The 23,708-nt window shown below is 44.9% G+C and overlaps 2 protein-coding genes and 1 non-coding gene across 6 annotated transcripts in view; 2 read left to right on the top strand and 1 right to left on the bottom strand.

Annotated features, from left to right (window-relative positions):
• Nucleotides 1–359, top strand: part of LOC121434066 (centromere protein P-like) — a 190,271-nt gene extending 189,912 nt beyond the window's left edge. Inside the window, exon 8 of the mRNA XM_041632861.1 lies at nt 16–359. Within this exon, the coding sequence (XP_041488795.1) occupies nt 16–143 (128 nt within the window). The 3' untranslated portion in view covers nt 144–359. The remainder of the gene's footprint in view (nt 1–15) is intronic.
• LOC121434062 (inositol-pentakisphosphate 2-kinase) overlaps nt 1–23,708 on the bottom strand; it is a 51,500-nt gene that overhangs the window by 5,237 nt on the left and 22,555 nt on the right. For 3 of the 4 annotated variants that reach the window (XM_041632852.1, XM_041632849.1, XM_041632851.1), the window contains exons 8-13: nt 22,382–22,454; nt 19,042–19,315; nt 17,504–17,654; nt 16,746–16,848; nt 8,061–8,140; nt 3,666–3,885 (exon numbers count right to left, since the gene is read on the bottom strand). In XM_041632852.1, the coding sequence (XP_041488786.1) occupies nt 3,666–3,885; nt 8,061–8,140; nt 16,746–16,848; nt 17,504–17,654; nt 19,042–19,315; nt 22,382–22,454 (901 nt within the window). Of the gene's footprint in view, nt 1–1,849; nt 3,886–8,060; nt 8,141–16,745; nt 16,849–17,503; nt 17,655–19,041; nt 19,316–22,381; nt 22,455–23,708 lie in introns of those variants that run through there. The other variant, XM_041632853.1, reaches the window with a different exon arrangement.
• On the top strand, nt 14,473–14,579 carry LOC121434183. Its single transcript, XR_005972398.1, has one exon. It is a non-coding gene; the product is annotated as a U6 spliceosomal RNA (small nuclear RNA).

The following is a 23,708-nucleotide window of genomic DNA, read 5'->3' as shown; positions in this document are numbered from 1 at the left end:
GTGTTTTCTTCACAGCCCTGGAGCTGGACAAGAACAAGATCATAGAAACTGCTCCTCTGAGTTTCCGAAGCCTACTAGGAGTACTTGGAATTGAAGCTGCTCTTGACAGTCTGATAAAGTTGCTTTGTGTAGAAAATGACTAGCTCCCTGCTAGCAAGCATGTAGGAATAAGATGTTCAGCTGAGGAACATGTGATCTATGCTACATATGAACATTTGCTCTTTTCCCAATGAGAAACCACATCCTTCAGACATGCTTTTGTGTGTTTTAGTGGTAAATTACACAGAACTCTCATAGCATAGAAATAAAGCTTTTCAGATATGTTAAAAGCAACATGCATAGTGCTTTGAACAAGTAAGTTTAACATTTGAGAAAATGTTCCAAAAATGGCTGTCCATTCTCAAACAAGTGTAGAATAGCTATGCCTCCAACCTCACATCAAGATGGCCCAAGGCAGCATGGGACACGGTCCAGTCCAAAGCCACCCACCTTGTCTGCATAACAACATCTCCCAGAAGTCCTAACACTCCTCCTGGTTCCTACAAAAGTAGAACTGTTTGACAGTGATGACTGCATTGTTCCTTTCACTGGGAACTTCACTGAAGACACACCCGCAGTCTGAGTGTGGTACAGGACTATAACACCAGCACACAACAGCAACCCAAATTTAAAGCCCACCCTGGCTACATAGTGAGCCACTGTCTCGGAAAACAAAGGCTAAAGTGTACCTCTATAGTAGAACAGTTGCCTAACATGGACAAGGCCCCAGCACCACAAAAGAAAGTTTGAGGCTGTATCATCTCAGACACAGAACTAACATTTGGTGAGTGCCTTCATTACCTGTTATGCTGCCAACATGACAGGTTAGTGTGGGCATCCTGAACTAAGCAGAGCACATCAGAACATGATTAGACAGGGCAATGGTGGCACATGCTTTTAACCTAAACAGATGCAAAAGAAAAAAGAAGGCAGAGTCGAAGAGCTGCCAGGAGCCGCTGGAGAAGCAAGATGTAAAGTAACAAGCCGCAAGTCTCATGGTAAAATATAAACTAATAGAAATTGGTAATTTAAGCCGGGCAGTGGTGAGGCACACCTTTAATCCCAGCACTCAGGAGGCAGAGGCAGGCGGATCTCTGTGAGTTCTATTGGAAGTCAGCCTGATCTACAAGAGCTAGTTCTAGGACCGCCTCTAAAACTACAGGGAGGGAGGGACGGAAGGACAGAAGGAAGGAAGAAGAGCTAGTTAATAATAAGCCTGTGATAACAAGCCAAACAGTTTATAATTAATATTAAGTAAGCCTCAGAGTGTGATGGAGGAAGGTCATTGGCTAATAAAAAAACTGCCTTGGCCCATCTGATAGGGCAGAATTTAGATAGGCAGAGTAAACAGAACAGAATGCTAGGAGGAAGAGGAAGTGAGCTCTGAGGCCATGCTCCCCTCTCCCGGGCAGATGCCATGAAGCAAGCTGCCAGGTCAGACATGCTGAATCTTTCCCGGTAAGACTGATGCTACACAGATTATTAGAGATGGGTTGATCGGGATACGAGAATTAGCCTGTAAGGGCTAGAGTTAATGGGCCAAGCAGTGTTTAAAAGAATACAGTTTGTGTGTTGTTATTTCTGGTGTAAAGCTAGCCGGGCGGGAGCTGGGCGGGACGAAAAGCAGGCCCGCAGCTCCCACTACAAGAGTGGTTATTAGGGAACTGGTAGACAGGAGAGACACTCCAGTTACAGATCTGTGAGTTCAAGGCCATCCTGGTCTACAAAGCAAGTTCTAGGACAGCTAGGACTGTTATACAAAGAAACCCTGTCTCAAAAAAAAATAAATAAATAAACGGGCAGTGGTGGCCCATGCCTTTAATCCCAGCACTCAGGAGGCAGAGGCAGGTGGATCTCTGTGAGTTCGAGGCCAGAAGAAAAGAAAAGAAAAAGAAGCAAGTAAAAAAGAACATGGTTAAGTTTTTACATCAGCAAGGTGCTCCTTCCATGTTCTTTATCCCCAGGAGAGGTTGTTTGTTTCTATCCACCTATCTTTAGCCTCTTGCTAAATAGTAATTCTCCAAGAGAGACTAGTGTTTCAGCAGTAAAAGTTTCGTGCCCTGAGAGCCTGGGACCCACCCTGAGATCAGTACTGAGGTTTCAGGCATAACACCTCCACCACACACATGCACACATACACATGGCTAGTCTACCTCCAAACCAGTCAACACTGCGTCAAAACAAAACTGAAGGCTGCTTTCCCCTGCACATCTAGAGTCATAAGAACATGACCTTCAAGCACATGACTCAAGTGAAGGCTATAAGCACATATCCCAGCATACAACCAGTCAAAAGAAAGCCAAGGATCCAAAAGTACAAGTGTCTTTACCTGAGTCTTCAATAGTTAGAATATTAGGACAGAATTTAATAAATTCTATAGGAGGTCGCTTGATCAAACAAGTATAATTCTCAAATTATCACAAAATTTCCCACAAAAATTTACAATCAGCAAAATATTTTCTTCATTTTTCACGTAGCATTTTCATACAGTTCCGTGGTTTTTACTACTATGTTACAATAAGCCTTCATTTGTCTCTCAAAAGGATGATATAAATAATCAGTCTGTACAGCCTACCATAGGATAAAAAAAATGAAGCCAAAACTCCCAATGATTTCATAGCAGCCAGGCACACTTTTGGTGACCCTAATAAGAATCCTCAGTGCCAGCCAGGAGCCTTCTATAGCCCTGATGAAAACAGCAAGGCCCTAGACCCACATACCCAACATGTCCCAGAGCTAACCCCAGGATGAATGTGGTTTAGGAGGAAGGGAACCTTGTTCTTCAACCACCCAAGACACCAGAGTGCCAGGAGAATCCAGGCTGTCAGGCACACCCACCCAGCCAACCACAGCAGCTCTGAGTTACAGCTCTGCTTCCAGCCTCTACAGCAGCAATTTCAGGTAGGAAAGAATGCCTCAGCTCCCCCTAGAGTTAAAATCATAATGAGGAATTTAAAAACAACAACAAAAAAGCAATGCTCATGTAAGTGGTGTCCATCCTGACCTGAGTCTTATGTTCCCTGCTGCTGCCCCTTTTCAAAGCCATGGCCTTCAGTACCTCCACAGGGACCTGAGTCTAAACCACTCAGAACCGATGTCCGCACTAACCCCTGACCGCTCTGCAGCAAGGAACTACCCAATGCCTGTGTTGATGTGTGATTTGCATTGAAAATGTAACCAGTTAACAGCTGGGAAAGTTCCAGTAGTATCCATGTTTTCTTGAAAATCCAAACGGTAAGATACTCGTGACAATTCAAGTTTTTTATGTCAAGAGTCTGGTGGTAGGAGATCCAAACCTTGGGTCTTAATAATAAGGCTTTTTGCATTAGAGAATTAGACGTGAGCTCTGCTTGGAAGAACTATCCAGGGTGTTTTCCTGGGTTTAACGGACACTTCCACTCTAAGAAAACAGATGGCTTGCTGGGACACAGCACTCACGTCCTACATTCCTTGTCCTAGAAGACTCTAGTGCTCTTCAATTCCTTGTCTCTGAGAGGCAGTCTAACCTCAGCAGGGGTTAAAAGCAAAAACATTCACAGCCAAGTCACCCAACACAACCAAAAATAGCTCTGTCATTCAACTTTCACATTCAAGTTTCAAAGACACCGCAGAGGAAAAAGTTAGACCTTGTGGAGAACTAATGTGCAATCTTCATGTTCCTTGAACCGAGTCGACCTCACAGTGTCATCTTTGGCATGCACAGTCTTTGAGTAATAGTTGACGATCTTGCTGTCCAGTTTATACTGGTGAGGAATGCTCTCATAGGGCTTGAGGTCGAGGTCCAGTACAGACACAGAGAAGGCCAACCGGGACCTTGATGAAGGGATAACAGGCCTCTGGTCAGAGCTGCAAGTAACAAGAGAATTTCAGATTACACAGACCCTCAGGCCCTCCCAGTCCAGCTTTCAGAGCACCCATTCTGTGTCTGTATGCATCTCCTGTCTGGGCAGCTTCAAACACTAGCGCAGGTAAGTAAGTGACTGCTAGGCCACAGGCCAGTACACTGTCTGGGAAGAAGGTTTAAAAGAACCGAAGGTGGAAAAGCCATTATGTAGAATGTGTGAGTGATATTCCCCATGTTCCAGTGGTATTAATGAATGCTGGAAAAGAAAAATCACTTTATTGTGAGCCAAGTATTACAAAACCTAAGAAAAAGTAAAGAGTAGATCAGGCTGTGCGACAGCCAGCTGGATGGCTGCTGAGAACAGACTCTCTTTATGTGCTTTCCCGTTGCTGCTGAGAACCAGTTCCTTCGTGCTTTTCACATTTGGAGAGCAAGCAGTTCTGTGTTAACTCTCAAGTCACATCTTCAATGCTTTTTTTTCCCCTCAGGGCTTTTGTGGATTTTATATACACCAGAAAGTCCTGACTTGAAACCCTTTTCAGAATAACTTTAAACCTGATACTGAGGTTGCAGTGGTATCCAACTGTTCTGAAAACACAGTACATAGCATTCATACTCCTGCCTGAATGGCATCTAATCCCAGGCTGGCACAAGAGAACTGTTGGAGAGTTCTGGTTCCTCCATGCTCACTACTCTTGTACACTTAGAGATCATTAAAAACAAGACATACAAAATAAGCTTCAAAAACTCCCAAGTTGGAAGAACAAACACTGACATACATGGGCCTGTTCTAAAGTACACTAAAGCCTTGATCCGCATTTGCTGCTCCAGAATCCTGTTTATAGGGAAAAAATTGAGTTTGGCTCGATCACAGGTCTGACAACTGACCACAAGCTCCAAAACAGTCAAGGACACAGGCCAGTGTACGCTAGCCCCTTAATACTGAAAAGTCTGTCTCCTTCAGACTATATGGCAAAAACTCAGCAAAAGCCAGGGCACAGTCATCCCTACCCTACTGCCATGACCACATCCCTGTCCCTGTAGTAGCCCTAGAAACTGGTACTGGAATGATCTGGGGGCTGGAGCTGCTGTCTTCACCTTGATAGCTGTTCTCCAAGACACTAACCAGATTTGAGGGAGGCCGGGAGATACACAGTGAAGCCAAAGCGCATGTTTGTAATAGACTTGGCAGGGTTTAGGGATAAGTAGCAACGAGAACTTCCCTGATAGTTCTAAACTCTTCAAAAGCCTGGAGCAACAGGAAGGCAATAGAAACAAATAGCAAACACAGACGCTTATGGACTATACGTTAAAATTCAGGGATATAAATTCAGCCTTGGGTTTACTATGCATCTTAGGATGAACTCGGTCTCTGGTTTTCCTGAATGTTATTTCCTGGAGCTAGGTACAATTCTGGGGAGCACAGCACCACCTTCCTCAAAGAAGGCTCGTGCCTGTGTATATTCTCCAAAGTAAAATTGGGGGTGGAGGACATCTAATCTCAAACTCTGCAGCTCCTTCCACAGGCAGACAAGCACAGCAGTAGGGTACCGTGGAGTGTCCTGTTGCCATCCCCCTAGCTCCTTTGCTCCTGCTTCAAAGTGGATCTGGACCACCAACTTTGAGCCTCCTGATGGGCCCTATTGTCTGGCCTTGAGACCTGACCTTAGCAGGTAAGGCAGCCTCCAAGGGCGGGGCCCATTCTTCCTCTTCAGAATCCTATGCAAAAACAAGTCAGAATTTCCCAGTCTGCCATCTCTCTTCAAATTCGTCACCAAATTCTCAATTTCCACAAAATAGGTATACGGAGGCATAATGCCAAATGGCAAAGCTTTTCAAACTTTCAAAAGCTCTAAACATTTCACATTTTAAAATTAAATAAGCTTGAATCAGTGTTCATGAAACACACTTAAGAATGGAAATGATTTTTTACCTAATTTTCTTTTTCCCTTTTTCATCGTGGACTTTAAACTGAATTCATTTTATCAGTGTATTTGTTGTGACATGAGATAAACTAACAAGCCTGACAATGGGCTCAAGATAAGATGCTAAGAGATCAAATATTAATACAAAATTATATCATCATAACTCAACCATATTATTTGTACAGTTTTTAAATTTTTTAAATCAAAATTATGCTGCAAGACATTTCCTAGCCTCTAAAGATTCTATATTTATTTTATGCACATTGGTGTTTTTGCCTTCGAATATGTCTGTGTGCGGGTGTTGGATTGCGTGGAACTGGAGTCACAGACAGTTGTGAGCTGCCATGTGGGTGCTGGGAATTAAACCCTGGTCCTCTGGAAGAACAGTCAGTGCTCTTAACCTCTGGGCCATCCCTCCAGCCCCCTATAAAGATTCTAGCAATGAGAATTTAAGAAGAAGTGTCAGAGACAAAGTTATGCTGGGTCACACACTGGGAAGGTGGGCAAGTCCGCATTAAGCATCCTTGATTGCTAACTCCTTGCCAGATTAAAAAGGCAAAAGTGAGAGGCTGATCAGATCGAGCATGTCTACCGTGGCCAACTATGTACCTCGGAGAGACTACTATTTCCTAGCCGTGATGGTATTTCTGTCTTGTCTTATTTTAAGCATAAAAGTGAGACAATCTTCCTGTCTCTGGAAAAGGGAGCAGATGCAGTACTTGGTGGCTGGTGATCCTGAGCCTCGAGCCATCTGGACACACAACCCTCTGCCCCCACAGCAAATGTTGATTTACTGAGCAGTTGGAGTCAGGGTGTGGAAAAGGAACCCAGCCTTCAGCTTTCCTCAAAGGAAACAATTGTGGACCACAGACACAGTGCTGGAGGGGATGAGTCACAAGTGTATCCTTCAGGTGCCCTGAACTTCCAGCCTCTTGACTTTGAATCAGCTTCCACCTGAGCACCCTGCACTCAACACCTTTCCCTTTCCCAGCTGCATCACTGGCCAGGCTTGGGAGCAGCTCTCCTCTAGCATAGATCCGTAGTCTACTGAAGGGTTCCTCAAAGCTAAGCTCGGGGTCTTTCTTAGGGACGACAGGAGCTTGTAACTAACCAGAGCCACTGCCTTCAGCCCTAACTATCCCTTCACATGCAACACCAGACAGTACAACTCTGTCTGTGCCTCCCAGAGAACCTTACTGGGAAACACAAAGCTCAGAAACATCAGAAAGATAATCACCTAACCCAGGAACACAGGTCAGATGTGGAGGATTCCAGAGAAGTCTGTAGGGTTTGGCATTCATGAAGATCAAGGCTGAAGATGCTACAAGACGAAGAGGCTCAGCATGAATCACTAAAAGCTAGGGGAGATGACAACAACTAGCCAAACATTTGTGGGGAGAAAGATGGCAAACATGCTGGTTATTCAGAAGAGGAACCAGAATACACTGTTTGAGAGGTTAAAAATGGCAGTAACAGTTGTGAAAGTTAGTACGCTCTGCAATCTTTAAAAGGTTCAAGCACTTCAGCCTGAATGGAGCCTGGGCTTCCTCTGAAAGGAATTGGCCACATTATTTACACTCGGTTACTAGAGTTTTTTCTTATAAAACAATAATGAACATTCCAATTTAATAGAGATATTAATAAAAACATATAATAATCATTTTAAAGGAAAAGTCTTATTATCCATAAATGCCCGTAATTAAATCACAAGTTTCTAGAGAATAAGAGTTAATAAATAAGTTCCCATCCAGCTGGGCATGGTGGCGCACACCTGTAATCCCAGCATTCTGAAGGCAGAGGTAGAATCTTTGTGAGTTTAAGGCCAACCTGGTCCAGAAAGTGAGTTCCAGGACAGCCAGGGCTACACAGAGAAACCCTGTCTCAAAACATTCCCCCCCCACACACACCCTTGCCACACACACATGCAAAAGCTCCCATCCTTCAGGGGAAAAAAAAAATGAAGCCCTTTGAGAACAACTCTAACAAAGATATAGTAGCCCCAAGCCAGGCTGTGGAGGCACATGTCTTTAGCCCCAGCTCTGGAGAGGCAGAGGCAGGTGGATCTCTGTGAGTTTGAGGCCAGTTTGGTCTACAAGAGCTAGTTCCAGGACTGTTACATAGCGATACTCGGTCTCAAAAAAAAAAAAGAGAGTAGCCCGATCAGGCACGGTTTCTAAGTAAGGGAGTCTCTTTGTCATCATTGTTCCACAAAATCATTAGACCAAGGAAGATGTCATGCAATGGTTCCTCACCTTGTGCCCTGTAAATAAGGGGAGAGTGTGATCATGATGGAACAGTCCTTGGCGGTCATAGCTACCCGGTACTGCTGCACCTGTGGAGGAAAGAGAGGGTAGCTCCGAGTCACAAGGCCTCTCCACTAAACAGAGCAACTATTTTCTGTGATAAAGCCTGACGGTGAAGTTAGGCTGACACAGTGGGAAACAGTCCCCTTGACAATATACAATACACACACCAGCCTCCACTGTATCCTTTCACCTCTTACTGCATGTGGACCCCAACTGGATCCCTGAGACTTGTGACCTGCCATCAGTGAGTTAACCAGTCTATCTTTGGGGAAGGAGGGAAGGGGAAAGTTGCCTCAGCTTTTCCATATTTTGACTACACTTAGTATTCAGCAGTAATCACTGTACCTTCTAGAAGATACATGCAGTGTATTTGGGGGAAATGGTGATTATAGCCAATATTGGACACATTCTAGGGCTGTGAATCTATTAATTCTGCATCCTCAGCTTGCAGTGAGGTATCCCACTGTACAAAGAAAACCAAAGACAGAACTGCCAGGTGATGACGGGGCTGGACCAAGCACAGGTGCATGCTTCTGAACTAGCTCTTCCACAGAACAAGACAAGCAAATTCAGTTCTGCATTATAAACCTGCCCAGAAACCCCAGTACCAATACTACACATGTGAGGCACGTGGAGAGACCAAAGACAGAGTGTCCACCATGGTCACCTCTACAACACACAATTTGAGGCAGTTTTTAATCCCCTTTGTTCTTTGGACCTTGGTACATCTTTTGAGTATTTTAAATAGTTCCTGCTTTTACAGTTACATGAAAGGAACTGGCTTTACATATCATCACTGGCCCTAGCATCTGACCTGATGACAGAAAGTACGCTCTTTTCTCCCTCTCAACCATTTCCTCTGATTTTGCAGAAGCAGGAGGTGCTGCACTGGGAAGGCCTCAGGTTGCACTTCCCTGAGGCAGGGAGGGGAAGGGGCAGCATAATCCACACCAGGTCTGCTGGCTGTTCTGGACCTTAAGAACCTGGAAGCTAGAGACACCCAGCTCCCATCCGCACACCCTCCAGTTAGCAAAGAAATTTGTAATTTCATGATACATAGCAAGAAGCCCAGTCAAAAAGTATACTGGGTTACTGTGTATCACCTTGACACAAGCCATAGAGTCATCAAAGGAAGGAGCCTCAGCTGAGGAAATGTCCTGAGATGCAGCTGTAAAGCATTTTTTCATTTAGTGATCAGTTGGGGAGGACCCAATCCATGGTGGGTGGTACCATTCCTGGCTGGTGGTCCTGGGTTCTATAAGAAGGCAGGCTGAGCAAGCCATGGTAAGCAAGCCAATAAATAAGCAGTATCCGCCCATGGCCTCTCCATCAGCCCCTTCTCCAGGATCCTGCCCTGACTTCCTTCAGTGATGAACAGCAATGCTGAAATGGAAGTTAAAAAAAGGGGGGGGGGGAAGGGGCGTATTAACCCTTTTGTCCCCAGCTTGCTCTTTGGTCATGGTGTTTTGTTGCAGCAGTAGAAACCCTAATTAAGACAAAAAGGAAGAGTTCAATATAAAATGCCCTGAAGGCATAGCCAGTCTAAACGAGGTACAGAACAAAAAAGCCATATGAGACAGTCTGAAAACCTAAACAACTATCAAGAACTTTACATGATACAGGCCTAATCCAAATGCTAAGGATAACCAATCTGATGATCACAGGGAGAATGTGTAAGTCCTAGCCACTTTGGTGGTTTACACATACAGTCCCAGAATTTGGAGGAATCAGAAGGGTCAGGAACTCAAATCACGCTCTGCAACAACAGTGAATTTCAGGCCAGACTGGACTCCATATACATCTTTTATGTGTGTGGGTGCTTTGTCTGCATGTTGTACAGTGCCTGAGGAGGCCAAAAGAGCATTAGATTCCCAGGAAGTAAAGTTACAGATAGTTGTGAGCCACCATATGGGTACTGGGAGTTGAACCAGGGTCCTCTCTAAGAATAGCCAGTGTTCTTTAACTGCTGAGCCATCTCTCCAGCTTTGACATACAAATATTAAATATTTACATATTGTGTGTATGTGTGTCTATATATGAGAAGGTATTGTTGCCACAGATCAAAGAAATGAAATTATAACAGTGTTCTTCAGTGCAGAGGAGGGATGTGCACGTGTTTCTCAGACGCAAAACCAAGGAGTGAGACTTTCACTTAGAGTATTGTTCAAGTGGGTTATTGAGCCAATTCAGTGGTAATAGCCAACTAGAAAAACTGGATGGAGTATCAGAAATCTCTGCTTGGAGACACTGCTGACAAGACAGAGGCAACAGGCTTTGGGTTTGTTTTACAAAGGAAGGTCAACCTTCAAGCTGACAGGACAGGAACCACATAAGTCCTCTCTTAGTGTGCACACTGCTGCTCCATTCAGATTCACACCCTGAGCCCAAGCTGGCAGGCCTTCCCAGGAACTGCAGCCTTTCAGAAGGATCAGCCCCCAAACTGGGTCACAGTGACACCAGCCTGCCAGTCCTCTTGGCAGAGACACACCTATTATTCTCTTTGGAAAGACAATGTGAGGCAGCAAGTATTTCTAAAATAATTGCACAAATACAATTTCTGACACACAAGTAAAAATATGCACGCACAAGACAGAATAACATGAATAAAAGCCAGCAAAAAAGCCATGCGAGAACCTAAACTTCCCCCTCACTTTTTGCTAAGAAGTGGAAACTGCTCTAAAGAAATAACAACTATTTTGTTTTGTAAAAAGAGCTAAAAACTGAAAAACACAATAGCAGAACCGGATATACACAAAGGGACTCCAGCTGTTGAGGTACCAGACACACATGCTGCTCCACTCAAAGAATCAGACCAAACAACTGAGGAGAACTGGAAACAAAAATGAGCCATTTAAATGTCTTAGCAAAACAACATTAAGCCTTTATCAGATTAACTAACAGGTGTGACTGAACAGGGCGGAGTAACTACAAGGGCAGTGAAACTGACCAGTTAGTAAGCTAGGGCCCCGTGGACAGGGGTGTGACGTATCCTCCATTGTGTTCCCTGCAGCAGCAACTCCCACAGTTTGTTTTCTGAGAAGTGTTAACACTAATTACCCACAAAGATAGGAACTGGACAAAGAAAGGTAACAACTTAGGGGCTAAGACCAAAGAAGAGAAGAAATGGAGAGGAGGAAAAAGCTACCAAGAATTGCTAAAATAGAAGAATCAAAGAAAATACCCAGAATGTAGCATGGAAAGGAACAGAGCCACACAATACAGAGCAGAAGGCTAACATGACACACAGAGAATTCATCCAGCACATGTGTGACTTCTAGAAGAGAGACACAAACAAATCTGTCAAAGTTAGGCCCTCTCTCAAATTTTAAGTCTAAGTAACAGAGTGTCAGGATTGATTTTTTTGCTTTTATGTGTGTGTGTGTGTGTGTGTGTAGCTATATGAGTGTATGCACACACGTGTGGAAGTGTTCTCAGTAAAAAAAAATGGCAACGGACCCACAAGAGCTGGAATTAGAGATGGTTGTGAGCATCCATTCATCCTGAAGTAGATGCTGGGAACTGAACCTAAGTATTCTCCAGGGAAAGCAAAGGCTATTCACACATCTCTCCAGCTCCTATATTTAGCAATATTTATTAATAATACAATAATAAAATAATAACTAATTAATACAATGTTAATCCATCTATCTAGCACCCAGAATATTTTTAAACAAAAAAAAATTATAGAGGCTGGCAAGATGGCCCAGTGGTTAAGTTTGGTTCTCAGCACCCACATTAGGGGGCTCACAACCACCTGGAACTCCAGTTCTAGGAGGTCCAACACCCTCTGGCCTCTGGGCACCTGCACACACATGGATGGTGTACGTGCTCATAAAATAATATTTTAAAAAACCATTTTTGTGTCTATTCAATGACAAAGAATATACAAAAAGATGGAAAAGGCATTATTAAGCACAAGAATCTAGAGAAGTGCCAGGCGGTGGTGGCGCACGCCATTAATCCCAGCACTTAGGATGCAGAGGCAGGCAGATCTCTGAGTTCAAGGCCATGCTAGTCTATAAAGTGAGTTCCAGGACAGCCAGGACTACAGAGAAAAACAGCCTCAAAAAAAAAAAAAAAAAATCTAGAATAGTTCTACTATGACAGAAAAAGGAAATTTGAAGGTAAAAAGTATATCCAAAGATAAAAAAGCCACTTGAAATGATAAATGACAATTGAAACATACTTAATTCTAATGCTGAGGGCACCTAAAACTATAGCCTCATACAGTGAAGAAGGAAATCCTAAATCCACCCATTCATGAATCACTGCAAAATAAGAACATGCACTGACACAATACAGCCAGGAACCTGAGGTGTAACTTGTTAAGTGAACCCCAAGGTTATTTTATCTTGCAAAAGAATCCTAAACCAAACTAAGGGCCTTACAGTTTATGGCTAGACTGAATCGAATGCTGTAACCTCAGTTTTTCTACAAACAGCTCTTGACTACACAGGCGAGTCATGCAGTTGTTAAGTATGACATAGCACTGATAGGAAATGCATGTGCATCTTTGGGAAAGACTTTTCTACTTTTAATATAATTAAGCTATAACAGTTTCATGCTGTGGAAAGGATGAAAAGGTTCATTTTAAGAGATTATATAGTATGAGCTTTTATTGTGAAACATCTAACTTTACCAGTGTTTCAGCAAGTTTTCTTTTGGGGTGTTGGAGGGTGGCAATGGGGAGTATTGATTTAGGGGTTTTAACTCTGAAATTTGAAAACAGGGCAATTGTTGGCTATGGTACTTACTAGTTTTGTAGTAATGTTTTGCTAGCCTGACTTTCCTTACTGGTTTTACTGGTTTTTATGTTCGTGGTCCCTGGTGACTGTTAGTCTCCTTGTTTGGGCTGTGTGCAGAGTAGTGTCTCATTTGTGTGTAGGCAGTCAGAGTGTGCGTGTGTCCTTTGGCTACAGAAACACACTGTGTGACAATGGAATGGGGTGTGGCTGGGAGTGGGATGCCGAAGCTTTAAGAGCATTTGTTTTTATTTAGAACAGTATTCCTCATCTTTTGCCTGCAGGCAGGGAAAGTGTACAGTATTTTTGTTTCTGTTTTACCCTGAATTTGTAAGTCTTTAAATAGCTTATATTATTATTATAGGGGAAGACAAGTGACTTGCTTAAAGTTGTACTTAGAATTCTTACTTCCTAATTTGTGTATTATAAATATTGAAATTAAAATTGTATTACTTCTGTTTTGGAAAAAAAAACATGCAGCAAAGGCACAGCTCAATCACTGCTAGAGAAAACATCACAGGAACATAGAGCATGCACAGCATGACGCCATTTACGAGATGCTAAAAGCAGAACAAAGCACTGCACAGGAACACAGGTCAGACTCCAGCTAGAGAGACTGCATATGAGATCTTAGTTGAGACTGAGAAGCAATTCCAACAGGGGCTCTGGTTGGCTTCTGCTCACTGGGCTATACATTTTTTTTCTGAACATTCTTCTACATAAGTTATTTTTTCATAATCCAAACAGCTAATGAAATAAAGGCTCAAAAAGTTAAAATGAAAATGTTTAAATAATCTCTTGCTTTGCAACTATATGGCACTGAAACCTACCAAACATAAATTCATTTACAAAACATCTCACAGAGGTGCTTATGTGCAGGAGGTAAAAATAAAACAATGTCAATATCAACATATTTAAAAAAGAAAAACTTAATTAAATAGGATTACCGCCAGACAGTAGTGGTACACACCTTTAATCCCAGCACTTGAGAAGCAGAGGCAGGTGGATCTCAATGAGGTCGATGCCAGCCTGGTCTACAAAGCAAATTCCAGGACAGCCAGGACTGTTACACAGAGAAACCTATCTCAAACAAAATAAAAAACAAAGAAAAAAAAAAAAGAATTACTTCCCTACCCCCCTTTCCTTCCTCAAACCTTTCCCACCTACCCCCACTCTCGGTCCGTTTTTAGTTGTTTGTGTATCTGTGATTTCAGAGCTGACCACTCTGTGTTGAACAACCAATAAGGGGCTAATTCTTCTTCTTCCAGCAGTCAATAGTTGTCTATAGTTCTTTGTCTAGTGAGGGACACTACAAACTTCCCCCTTCCACTTTAACGTGTCTATTGACATTGCCAGTGTTGCAGTGTTTTTTTTATGCAGCTATTTCTAGAAGAGACTGTTTCATGGGAGACTGCCTCATACTCTGGCTCTTAAGATCTTTCTGCCAGTTTCCCAGGGACAGTGAGGTCACAGAACGAGAAAAGAATCTACTGTTACCACTTTGCTAGTTGAGCGTACTTCATTACTACATTCTAAATCTTATCTTTATACCCACTGATGACTGTAGCTACCCACCCCCATCAAAGAAGTCTTCTTTAAAGCAAATGGAGACCACCGTGCTCGCTTCGGCAGCACATATACTAAAACTGGAACGATACAGAGAAGATTAGCATGGCCCCTGCGCAAGGATGACATGTAAATTGGTGAGGTGTTCCATATTTTTACAAAACATACAAAACAAAGAATGAATATTAAGAGCAAGAAAAAGGTCAAGTAACATATAAAGAAAAACCTATCGGAAACCATTACACTACTCACCCACTTCACCCCCAAAAAAGACGAAGTAGGAGGCACACCTGTAATCTCAGCTACGCAGATGGCAGCAGGAAGATTCCAAGTTTGAAGCTAGCCCAAACAACACACAAGATATTGCCATTTGGACCAAGCAACTCCACTCTTAGGCATACACCGCAGAAAAAATATACAGCCGCATAAAAGCTTGTGCACAAATATTTACAACAGCGCTGATTGTAAAAGTGGTCACAACTGAGATGTCCATCAACTGATGGGCAGGTGTCTAAATTACAGTATGTCCACTGTAATGGAATCTGAGCCATGAAAGAAAATGAGGTGAAATCTGAAAGTTATCTATGTCAAAGCTGTGCACAAAGGCTCACACAATGACTGTCTCATTTATATGCAGCACTCAGAGAAAGAATGCAGTTGCTCAGGACTGCAGGGGCAGAGAGAGAGACAGCTAAGGGTGTGTTTTAAGTGATGTGGTTGTGAGTAAAGGACAGGGCATGAAATTGCTGCTAAAGAAAAACAGGACAAAGAGGACTGATCTGAGTGGGAGAGAAAGTAAGGCAATAAGGGCCTAACACACAAATGAATCTGACAAGCATGTCTAAAACAATACTCGAAACTGGGACTTTGAAAAATGTCTTCTCTAGAGCTAGCTGGTAGAGTGCTTGCCTAGCATGCTGCCTACCACACCCAAAGAAAACCTGAAATAAACAAATACCAAATGATAAGTACACACACACTGGGAAAAACTAAAATTAAAGTACCCCAAGTCCTGTATCATGTGCCAACGGGGGCCACAAACAATTGAGCAGCTTTACACTTTAAATATGTAGGGTGAACTGGACACGTTACCATGGAAAGAATCCAAACAGGTAACTTCCAAACCATGGAGTGAAGACGAACTAAAGAAGCTACTAAGTAATGGAACACACAAGTCAGCACACTGATGGGGAGCCTCACCCCACCACTTCCCCACACCTGCCTCTGGGACAGTTTTCCCGAGATACAGTCCCTCTCATTTGTATCCTGTTGATGGATGTTCCTGAATTACAAGAGCAGTGCTAAGTGGCTGCCAAGAGACAAGAGGGCCCCCTAACCTGAAACATTGGAAGCTGGCCTTCCTGGAAAGTCTACTTACTACACCTCCAGGCAGTGCTCAAAATGTTAGAAGTCCAGCCTGGTCTACAAGAGCGCGTTCCAGGACAGGCTCCAAAGCTACAGAGAAACCCTGTCTCGAAAAGCCAAAAAAAAAAAAAAAAAAAGAAGTCCAAAAGCCCAGTGTCCTGAGATGACAGTCTAACCTAGTATAGCATGTGCTGAAAACACGGGTTGTCACAGTTCTTCTGTACATAAGTCCTCATTTCTCTGGGACAAGTATCTATGAGGGCATGTGATGATACATTTGACATGAAAACCTATCAGCAGCCCGTCTCAGAGCCAGTGCCCAACACCAGCACTTTGTGTGTTCCCAATGGATTTCTTTCAGCCAGTTCTAGGTAGCTGTATAGACTACGTTTACTTGGGTTTTCTGCCTCCTTCCAGGTACTCATAGCTGGATGTGGCAGCCTCCAATTGCTGCACCGTGACCCAGAGCTTTCCCTTTGGAGTTCCCCAGCTTAAGAAAGTTTCAGCCTGCACCTCAACCTCTTTATAAGACCTTCTCAATCCCTCTCTCAAGCCTCAAACACAGCATAGTTGTAAGGCTCTCAAAAGTGGGGGCTGGGGCCACCACACACTGGAGCCTGCCTCTGAAGAGAAGAACAGAGCCTCCCTCTCCATCAGCTGCCCCAGCCCATCTGAAAAAACGCTGCAGTCACTCTGCTTTAAATCTCTGAATTCTAGGCAGGGTGGTGGTGGCACACGCCTTTAATCCCAGCACTCAGGAGGCAAAGCCAGGCAGATCTCTGTGAGTTCGAGACCAGCCTGGTCTACAGAGCGAGTTCCAGGACAACCAAGCCTACACTGAGAAACCCTGTCTCGAAAAACCAAAAATAAATAAATCTGAGTTCTGGGCTGTCACTGTTGTGGAGGGGAGGGGTATTAACACCTCAGGAATGCAGTGCTTCTCAATTAGTCTACTCACCTTCCTTAATGCAAAGGCCACTGTCCCATCATCTTCAGTAGACAGATCAAGCAGCTTCTGGTAAAATACTTCATCATAAGGCCCATCTATCTGTAATGTTTTCCTGAAGGAAAAGCACCAAGACCAAATAAAGAGGATGACGAAGCTCCTGGAGACTTTCATTCACTAATGCATTCTGTATCACACGGCCAATCTAACAATTACATGCTTTGTTTCAGAGGCAGCTAAGAGACCTTGCTTGTTCTCATTAAGCCTGATTCTATACCATCAAGATCTTCAACAACCCCCACGGTTCAGGGGAGCCAGGCTTAGCCCTCAGCTGTTCACACACCCTTAGGCAAAAGCCAGTGAGGTACAAAGAGAACTGCCCATCAGACACTGCAGGTGTGAACTTGGGGACCACAATGCAGGCCCAGGGCCCTAGATGTGATAGTCAGAGAAGCTCAGGATCTACAAAGGCAATGGGCTAACTGGAGCAACCTGTGGGACAACACTGCCCTCTGCAGGCCAGGCCCTGACATACGAATTTTGGAATGGTCACATTTTTAAGTTCTTTATTTCTGTTAAGTGTCTTAGTAATGAACCACTAATCTCATATGGACCCTGGCACACACACATCCCAAAGGGGACTTCCTCAGCAGAGAGTTGGTTGTAGGGGTCTTCTGGAGCCAGGTTCTGTCTGGGAGGTTTGTTTTGTTCTGGAGTTCAGGCAACCTTAACCAGCCTAGCCTCATAGCTTCCTCTGGCACCAGCCTCACCTCTCCTCAGGAAACTCCTCCAGGTAGCGCTCAACCCGGTTGTATAGAGGGTAGAGGCCTTCGATGTCCATCTGGTCCAACATCTGTACCTGGAGGGTTTTGTATAGAAGACAGCCCTTCGGTAACCCCGAGTGCTCTGGGGTGTTTTTTCCTACCAAGAACATCAAGGGAGAACGAGAGCAGGTTCATTATCAAAACTTGAAGACTGTGGAGGGAGACCCAGGCCTCAGACAGCAGAGTTCACCCTGGGCTTTACAGACATAGCCGGGGCCCCAGCCTAGCACTGAGGGCAGACACTGCATTCCTTATAAAACTACAAAGATGACTGAGCACTGACTACCGTTTGCACCTAGTGGCTCTACACACAAAACAGATGGAGACTATGCCTCTCCCCTTGGGCCTGTGCTGTCCAAACACTGACCCAGAATATCCTTTAACTCTATCCATGCTCTAGAAGTCACTTTATATCTACATGAACTTCAGCATCCTCACCCCTTCAAGACCAACTAGGACCCTGTTTCCAGAGTCAAAACCCATTCATTAAGCTCACATATCAAGAGGGTCAGGGTCTGCCTGCCACAATATGAATTAAACGTGCAAAGTAATGGACAGTGGTCAAGACCATTAGCAAGGTCCTGTCCTCACTGGGACAGATGAGAAAAAGCTCCATCCTTCACTCATGCTCTCTCACAATGACGTGTACAGTATCACCTTAGCTGAGGTCTCTTAGAGCCAACTAAAGGAAAAGACGAGGGAGGGAACATGTCTATTCAGACACTCCAGCAACATGCTCTCAGTCACACATCAGATGCCCTGTGTCAAGACAGCAGGATGTCCATGCAGTGAATGTCTACCCCAATCATGGTAGCTAAAAGATAAAAAACTACGTGTGCTGACAGATTCATGCTATTTAAAAAAAACACTGGGTTACAAGAAAACATGAGTGTTATTTCATTGTTTCAAATACTGCTTACCCATGAGTTAGGTCTGTTTGCACATTAGTGTCAGAAAGGTCTGTGAAAGAAGACTCTGGTGTCACCAGATCACTTAGGTGCCAGCAACTATCTGTGTCCTTGCAGACACATTCTGGAGCCAGGGACCCTGAAAGCCTGTCCTCACTCCACAGTGTTCAGCCCAGTCACAAAGGATTCCTGGTCTCAGTTCTTGTCCGACAAGCAGACCAAGGAGTCTGCATCCAAAGTCAGGATGATGGTCAGAGGGGAAACGTACAGTGGAGCACGGACTCACTGCAGCACACACACAGGATACAGGCAGTACTAGTGGGAACTATACAGCCCAAGTATGTCAAGCAGCTTAAAAACCCAGATAAAGGTGAAAAGCAAGTCTCAACTCTCTGTGAGTCAGCTAAGCCTCATTCTGTGGAACCATTACAGAACTAGACAGCACCTCCAAAAGTGCCACAAAGCCAAGCAAGGACACAGAAGTCACATTGCAGGTGCCACTCTGGCTACTTATGGGGAGGAATAGTCTAAGTGTACCTGTAGACCCACATCCCACTGGAGAAGGCCCAGCCCTACCTTGGTGATGTAGGCTCCTGCTGAAAGGGCTGGCTTCACAGACACGTGGGCCCTGGAGCCCATGCCTCAGGGCACCTGCTCGGCCTTTGTCTGAGCTGCTCAGCAGTACCCTCGTGATAACACGCACCAGCTCCCGGATCACGGCCCTCGTGCAGTGAGGCCCACTGGCCAAGCCATTGGAAGGGAAGAAGAAGGGCTTCAAGTGGTGCGCAAGCTCCTTCAAGTCAGCCGCAGGGCTCCGGGCATCACCACAACCATAAATCAGCTCGCCATTCTTCAGGCAGGAAAAAGAAGAAAGGGAGATGAATCACACAAGCTGACAAAAACCAGCAGGGCAGAGCACAAACAGAGGACCCCAGTGTTTTTAGACGAGGTAGTCAGGGTTGCTGTACACTAACTCCTCTGAAGAATCCTACTCTCCATGCTGTATCACTAAGCATGAGTCAGAGAAAGAAAGGTTCAGAAACTTCAGGCCAGCACCCTGGACTGACACCATCAGACAATGATCTCACAGCATGTCTGAGCAAATACTGAGCACAAAGCCACAGATGTCCACAAATCCCCAGTTACTTGAGGGCCCAAGCAGTGTCTAGGGGTCAGATCAGGCCCCACAGACCCCAGAGTCGGTGATAAGAGAAGTGACCAGATCCCTGACATAGAAATGTTCCTGCTTTAAAACTATCGACCTTCTTCATAGAACCACACAGCATTCAGACTGAGCACTCAAGCAAGGACACATGCTGACACTGGGTTATGACAAGACCTGAGCTAGGGACAACACCAGAAGCATCTCAAGGCTCTCTGAATACATGCTTTCATAGTTAAGCCACATGGTGGGTCCTCTAACACCCTCCAGTCCAAGCAGACACAACATCACAGCACCTTTAAGGCTCTTACCAAAGATACCAGAGTTTCCCCAGAACTACGGCACAAAATGGAAATGCCTTCAAAGAGCAACAGCTAAGACACTGAGGCAACGAGTGGGTGTGTGAAGCTAGGGTCTCAGGAGAGCAGTAATAGTCAAGAGAGTAGGTTGACCCTGGGAGGTATGGCTATCTTCTCCCCATTAGATCCTGGGGTGCCTCTCCAGATACTCCTATCTAGGTGCTGTCCAAGGGACAAACTAAGGCACCGCTCACCATGCTAGGCAGGAAGAAGAGGGTGACCACAGTGGAGCTGAGTTAGTCAACTGACATCCAAGGTAGGGTCATTTGTGCTCATGATGAAGCTGGCCCCTCCTCCAGGCCCAAAAGTGGTCAGGGAGTCCTCACAGCGACACCTTACCCCAGCATCAAGGGTCTAGATTTGAGGGACATTGTAAATGTGAAATCCAGAGATAGAGTTTACACATACAAATATGGCCGTTCAAAGATTTCATAGGACATCTGGCATAGTCACAACCTAGGTAGCATAGAGATTCTATAACAAGGTCCACACTCTTTGAATCCTACACTGTCTCTAAGCACAAATGTCCAGATGGGATCACTGACCACAGCCAGGCAGCTTCTCCAAGCCTGGACCTTCAGAGCTTCAGGAATGTTCTGCTTTGCTGGTTTGCAGAATTTCAGGGAGCAGCGAATGCACAGCATCAGACAGAGAAGCCCGAGAGCTGCCAGGGCTCACCATGCTGAACTCACGGCCGGCACTGCTGCCTACTGCTTTAGAGAACACAACAGAGCCAGCTAGATGGCTCAGTAGATAAGGGTGCTTACCACTAAGCTTAATGACTTCAGTTTAAAGCCAAGGACCCACATGATGGAAAGATAGAACTGCAAACTGCCCTGTGACCCCCCCACACACACAAAGTAAAAGAGATCAGATTGTTTATAATTCTTAATTTTAAGCCAGGCCTTTAATTTTACACCTTTAGTCATAGCACTTTGGAGGCAGAGACAGGTGGATCTCTGAATTTGAGGCCAGCCTGATCTACAGAGGGTGTTCCAGAACAGCAAGAGCTACACAGAGAAACCTTGTCTCAGAAAATAAGACCAAAAAAAAAAAAAAGTTTTTACATTGTTTTTAAAAAGCCATCACCGGGCGGTGGTGACACACACCTTTAATCCCAGCACTTGGGAGGCAGAGGCAGGCGGATCTCTGTGAGTTCGAGGCCAGACTGATCTACAAGAGCTAGTTCCTGGACAGGCTCCAAAGCTACAGAGAAACCCTGTCTCAAAAAACCAAATAAATAAATAAATAAATAAATAAATAAGCCATCACATATCAATTTCCTTAAGCCACCTCTTGGGGAAGGGCTGGCTAATCTCTGGATTCTTCCAAGCTGATTTTTACAGAAGCAACAGACCAGATACCTCAAATGTGGCCTGACAGATTCAGATATGAGCTTCAAAGTTAAAGGGATTTATCTCCCTCCAGGATTTAAATACCAGGCTCCTAATCTCTTTTAGTTTTTCCAGACAGGGTTTCTCTGTACAGCCCTGGCTGTCCTGGAACTAGCTTTGTTGACCAGCCTGGCCCTGAACTCACAGAAATCTGCATGTTTCTGCCTCCTGAGTTCTGGGATTAAAGGCACGCACCACGCCTGGCAAAGTAAAAAAAAAAAAAAAAATAGGGGAGAGAAGTCACTCAGTGTCAACCTTAATCTGATTCCCAGATCCCACTGTGGAAAGAGAACTGAATCTAAGGACTATCCTGTCTCATACAAGCAGCACAGCATACATGTGCATACCACAGATCACACATGGTCTTTTTTTTTAATATTTATTTATTTATTATGTATACAGCATTCCTTCCATGTATGTCTGCAGGCAGAAGAGGGCACCAGACCCCATTACAGATGGTTGTGAGCCACCATATGGTTGCTGGGAATTGAACTCAGGACCTTTGGAAGAACAGTCAGTGCTCTTAACCTCTGAGCCATCTCTCCAGCCCACACATGGTCTTTTTTAAGAATAAAATTAATGCTGGTGGGAATGCAAGCTACCAGCCACACAGCCAAGACAGGACAGTACTTCCAGTTCACTAGTCATTTTCCCAGACCAAGCAAAACACGGGCTTTGGAAAGTCCATTCTCTGTCCTGCTCCCTCACACAGCTCCACGCTGCCTCAAGTCCAACTTGCTGTCCAATGAGACCATAGCAAAGGGGACTCTAGAGATGCATTCCCAGCATGGCCACAGCCACCACCTCCTGCCAAGGCTAGCTCTGCCTGTCCCCTCCCTCCTTCAGGCATGCCTCCTCCCCCTGCAAGGTCAAGGCATGGAGAGCTGGTCTGAGGCAAACCAGCTTGGACACCCCGACATATCAGGTCACAGAACCTGTGGCCAGGATCATAGTGTGGTAGGTTTGCCAGGAATCCACCATGGAATGGAAACAGCTCTTACCTTAAATATCCTCAGATTGTTCTGCGCCTCCTGCAGCAGACTCTTCAAGGCAAAGTGCATGCGCTGCTTGTTTCTGGAAGGACAAAGCATTAAGGATTTAAAGGCAGTGGGCTGGCCTGCTCGCCACACATATTCATAGACGCGATTCCAAACTGAGCTGGGACCTAGAGCTCCCAGTAACTGTGGCCTTGGGCACATGAGGGGAGTTTGGTCTCGGGCCCAAAGTCAGTCATGAGGGATCCCGCAGTTGCAGGGAACCAGAGGCCAAGGTACATCAATCACTCAGAGTCCATCTAGCTCCATCTCGTCCTTCTAGATCCTCAGCTGCAGCTTGCAGAGGCTAGAGCACGTGCTCAGGCATCGTGATCAGATGCCATGACAGACCTCTGGAAAGGGCAGGAAGTCTAAAAAAGGCAGGAACATGGGACCTCTCACCCTCCCTCCACTTGGGGGACTGTGGGACTGGCTCCCTCCTGCCCTCTGCCCTACTTAAAAGCAACTGGCACCTGTTGTCTCTTCCTCGTTGCCACTCATGCTCCAGACCATACCCCGGTCCTCCATCAGTCTCCCTGAACACAGCCCCTTTCTCACCCCCACATGAAATCTACAGGGCTCCCAGAGAGGCAAACCCACCCCAAACAAGGATTCCAAACCACGTCCTGAGGTCACACTGCAGACAGGGCGTCAGCACTAGCACCCACAGCCAGCTCTGAAAAGGCTGCATTATAAACATTCCAAGGACAGCTCCTGACTCAGGTTTGATAAGTTATAAATTCTCAATAATGCTCTGTCTTACTGTTCGCTTCATAATATCCAGCCTTGGGGGCACAGGTAAATCAATCACAACTCTCCCTTACTGCACTGCCAAACTGATTTAGTTCTCACAGGAAAAACAGCAACACTTTGTTTTCTGAAATGAGCAAGGAGTCCTTTAGACAGAGCAAAGCCACACCCAGCTCACAGAATACCTTCCATTCCCCACTTCACTGAACCCCACACATTTACCACTGCACAGAACCTGCATGTATACTCCAACCTCACCAACATTCCCACTTTACAGAACATACCCCACTCCCAACACTTCAGATAATACTACAACCAGCTTACAGAATACAACCCAGTCTCCCCACAATACAAAATACCTGTCCTCACCTCACCTCACCACCCCCAGGTCCTCCCTCATAGAAGATGCCCACTATCCCCACTTTACAGAACATGCCTCTAATCCCCACCCCCTCTTTCTCACATACTGTCATGAACACTTCACAAAGTAACCCTCAAAACCCCTACCTCTTAGGCTGTCCCTTAGCAGGCACCACCCAACCAA

This window comes from Microtus oregoni, unplaced genomic scaffold (assembly GCF_018167655.1).
Source record: "Microtus oregoni isolate MIOR12 unplaced genomic scaffold, Mior012 000042F_ref0000377, whole genome shotgun sequence".
NCBI lineage: Eukaryota > Metazoa > Chordata > Mammalia > Rodentia > Cricetidae > Microtus > Microtus oregoni.
The sequence above is the reverse complement of the archived record's forward strand: the minus strand, read 5'-3'. Positions and strand labels throughout refer to the sequence as shown.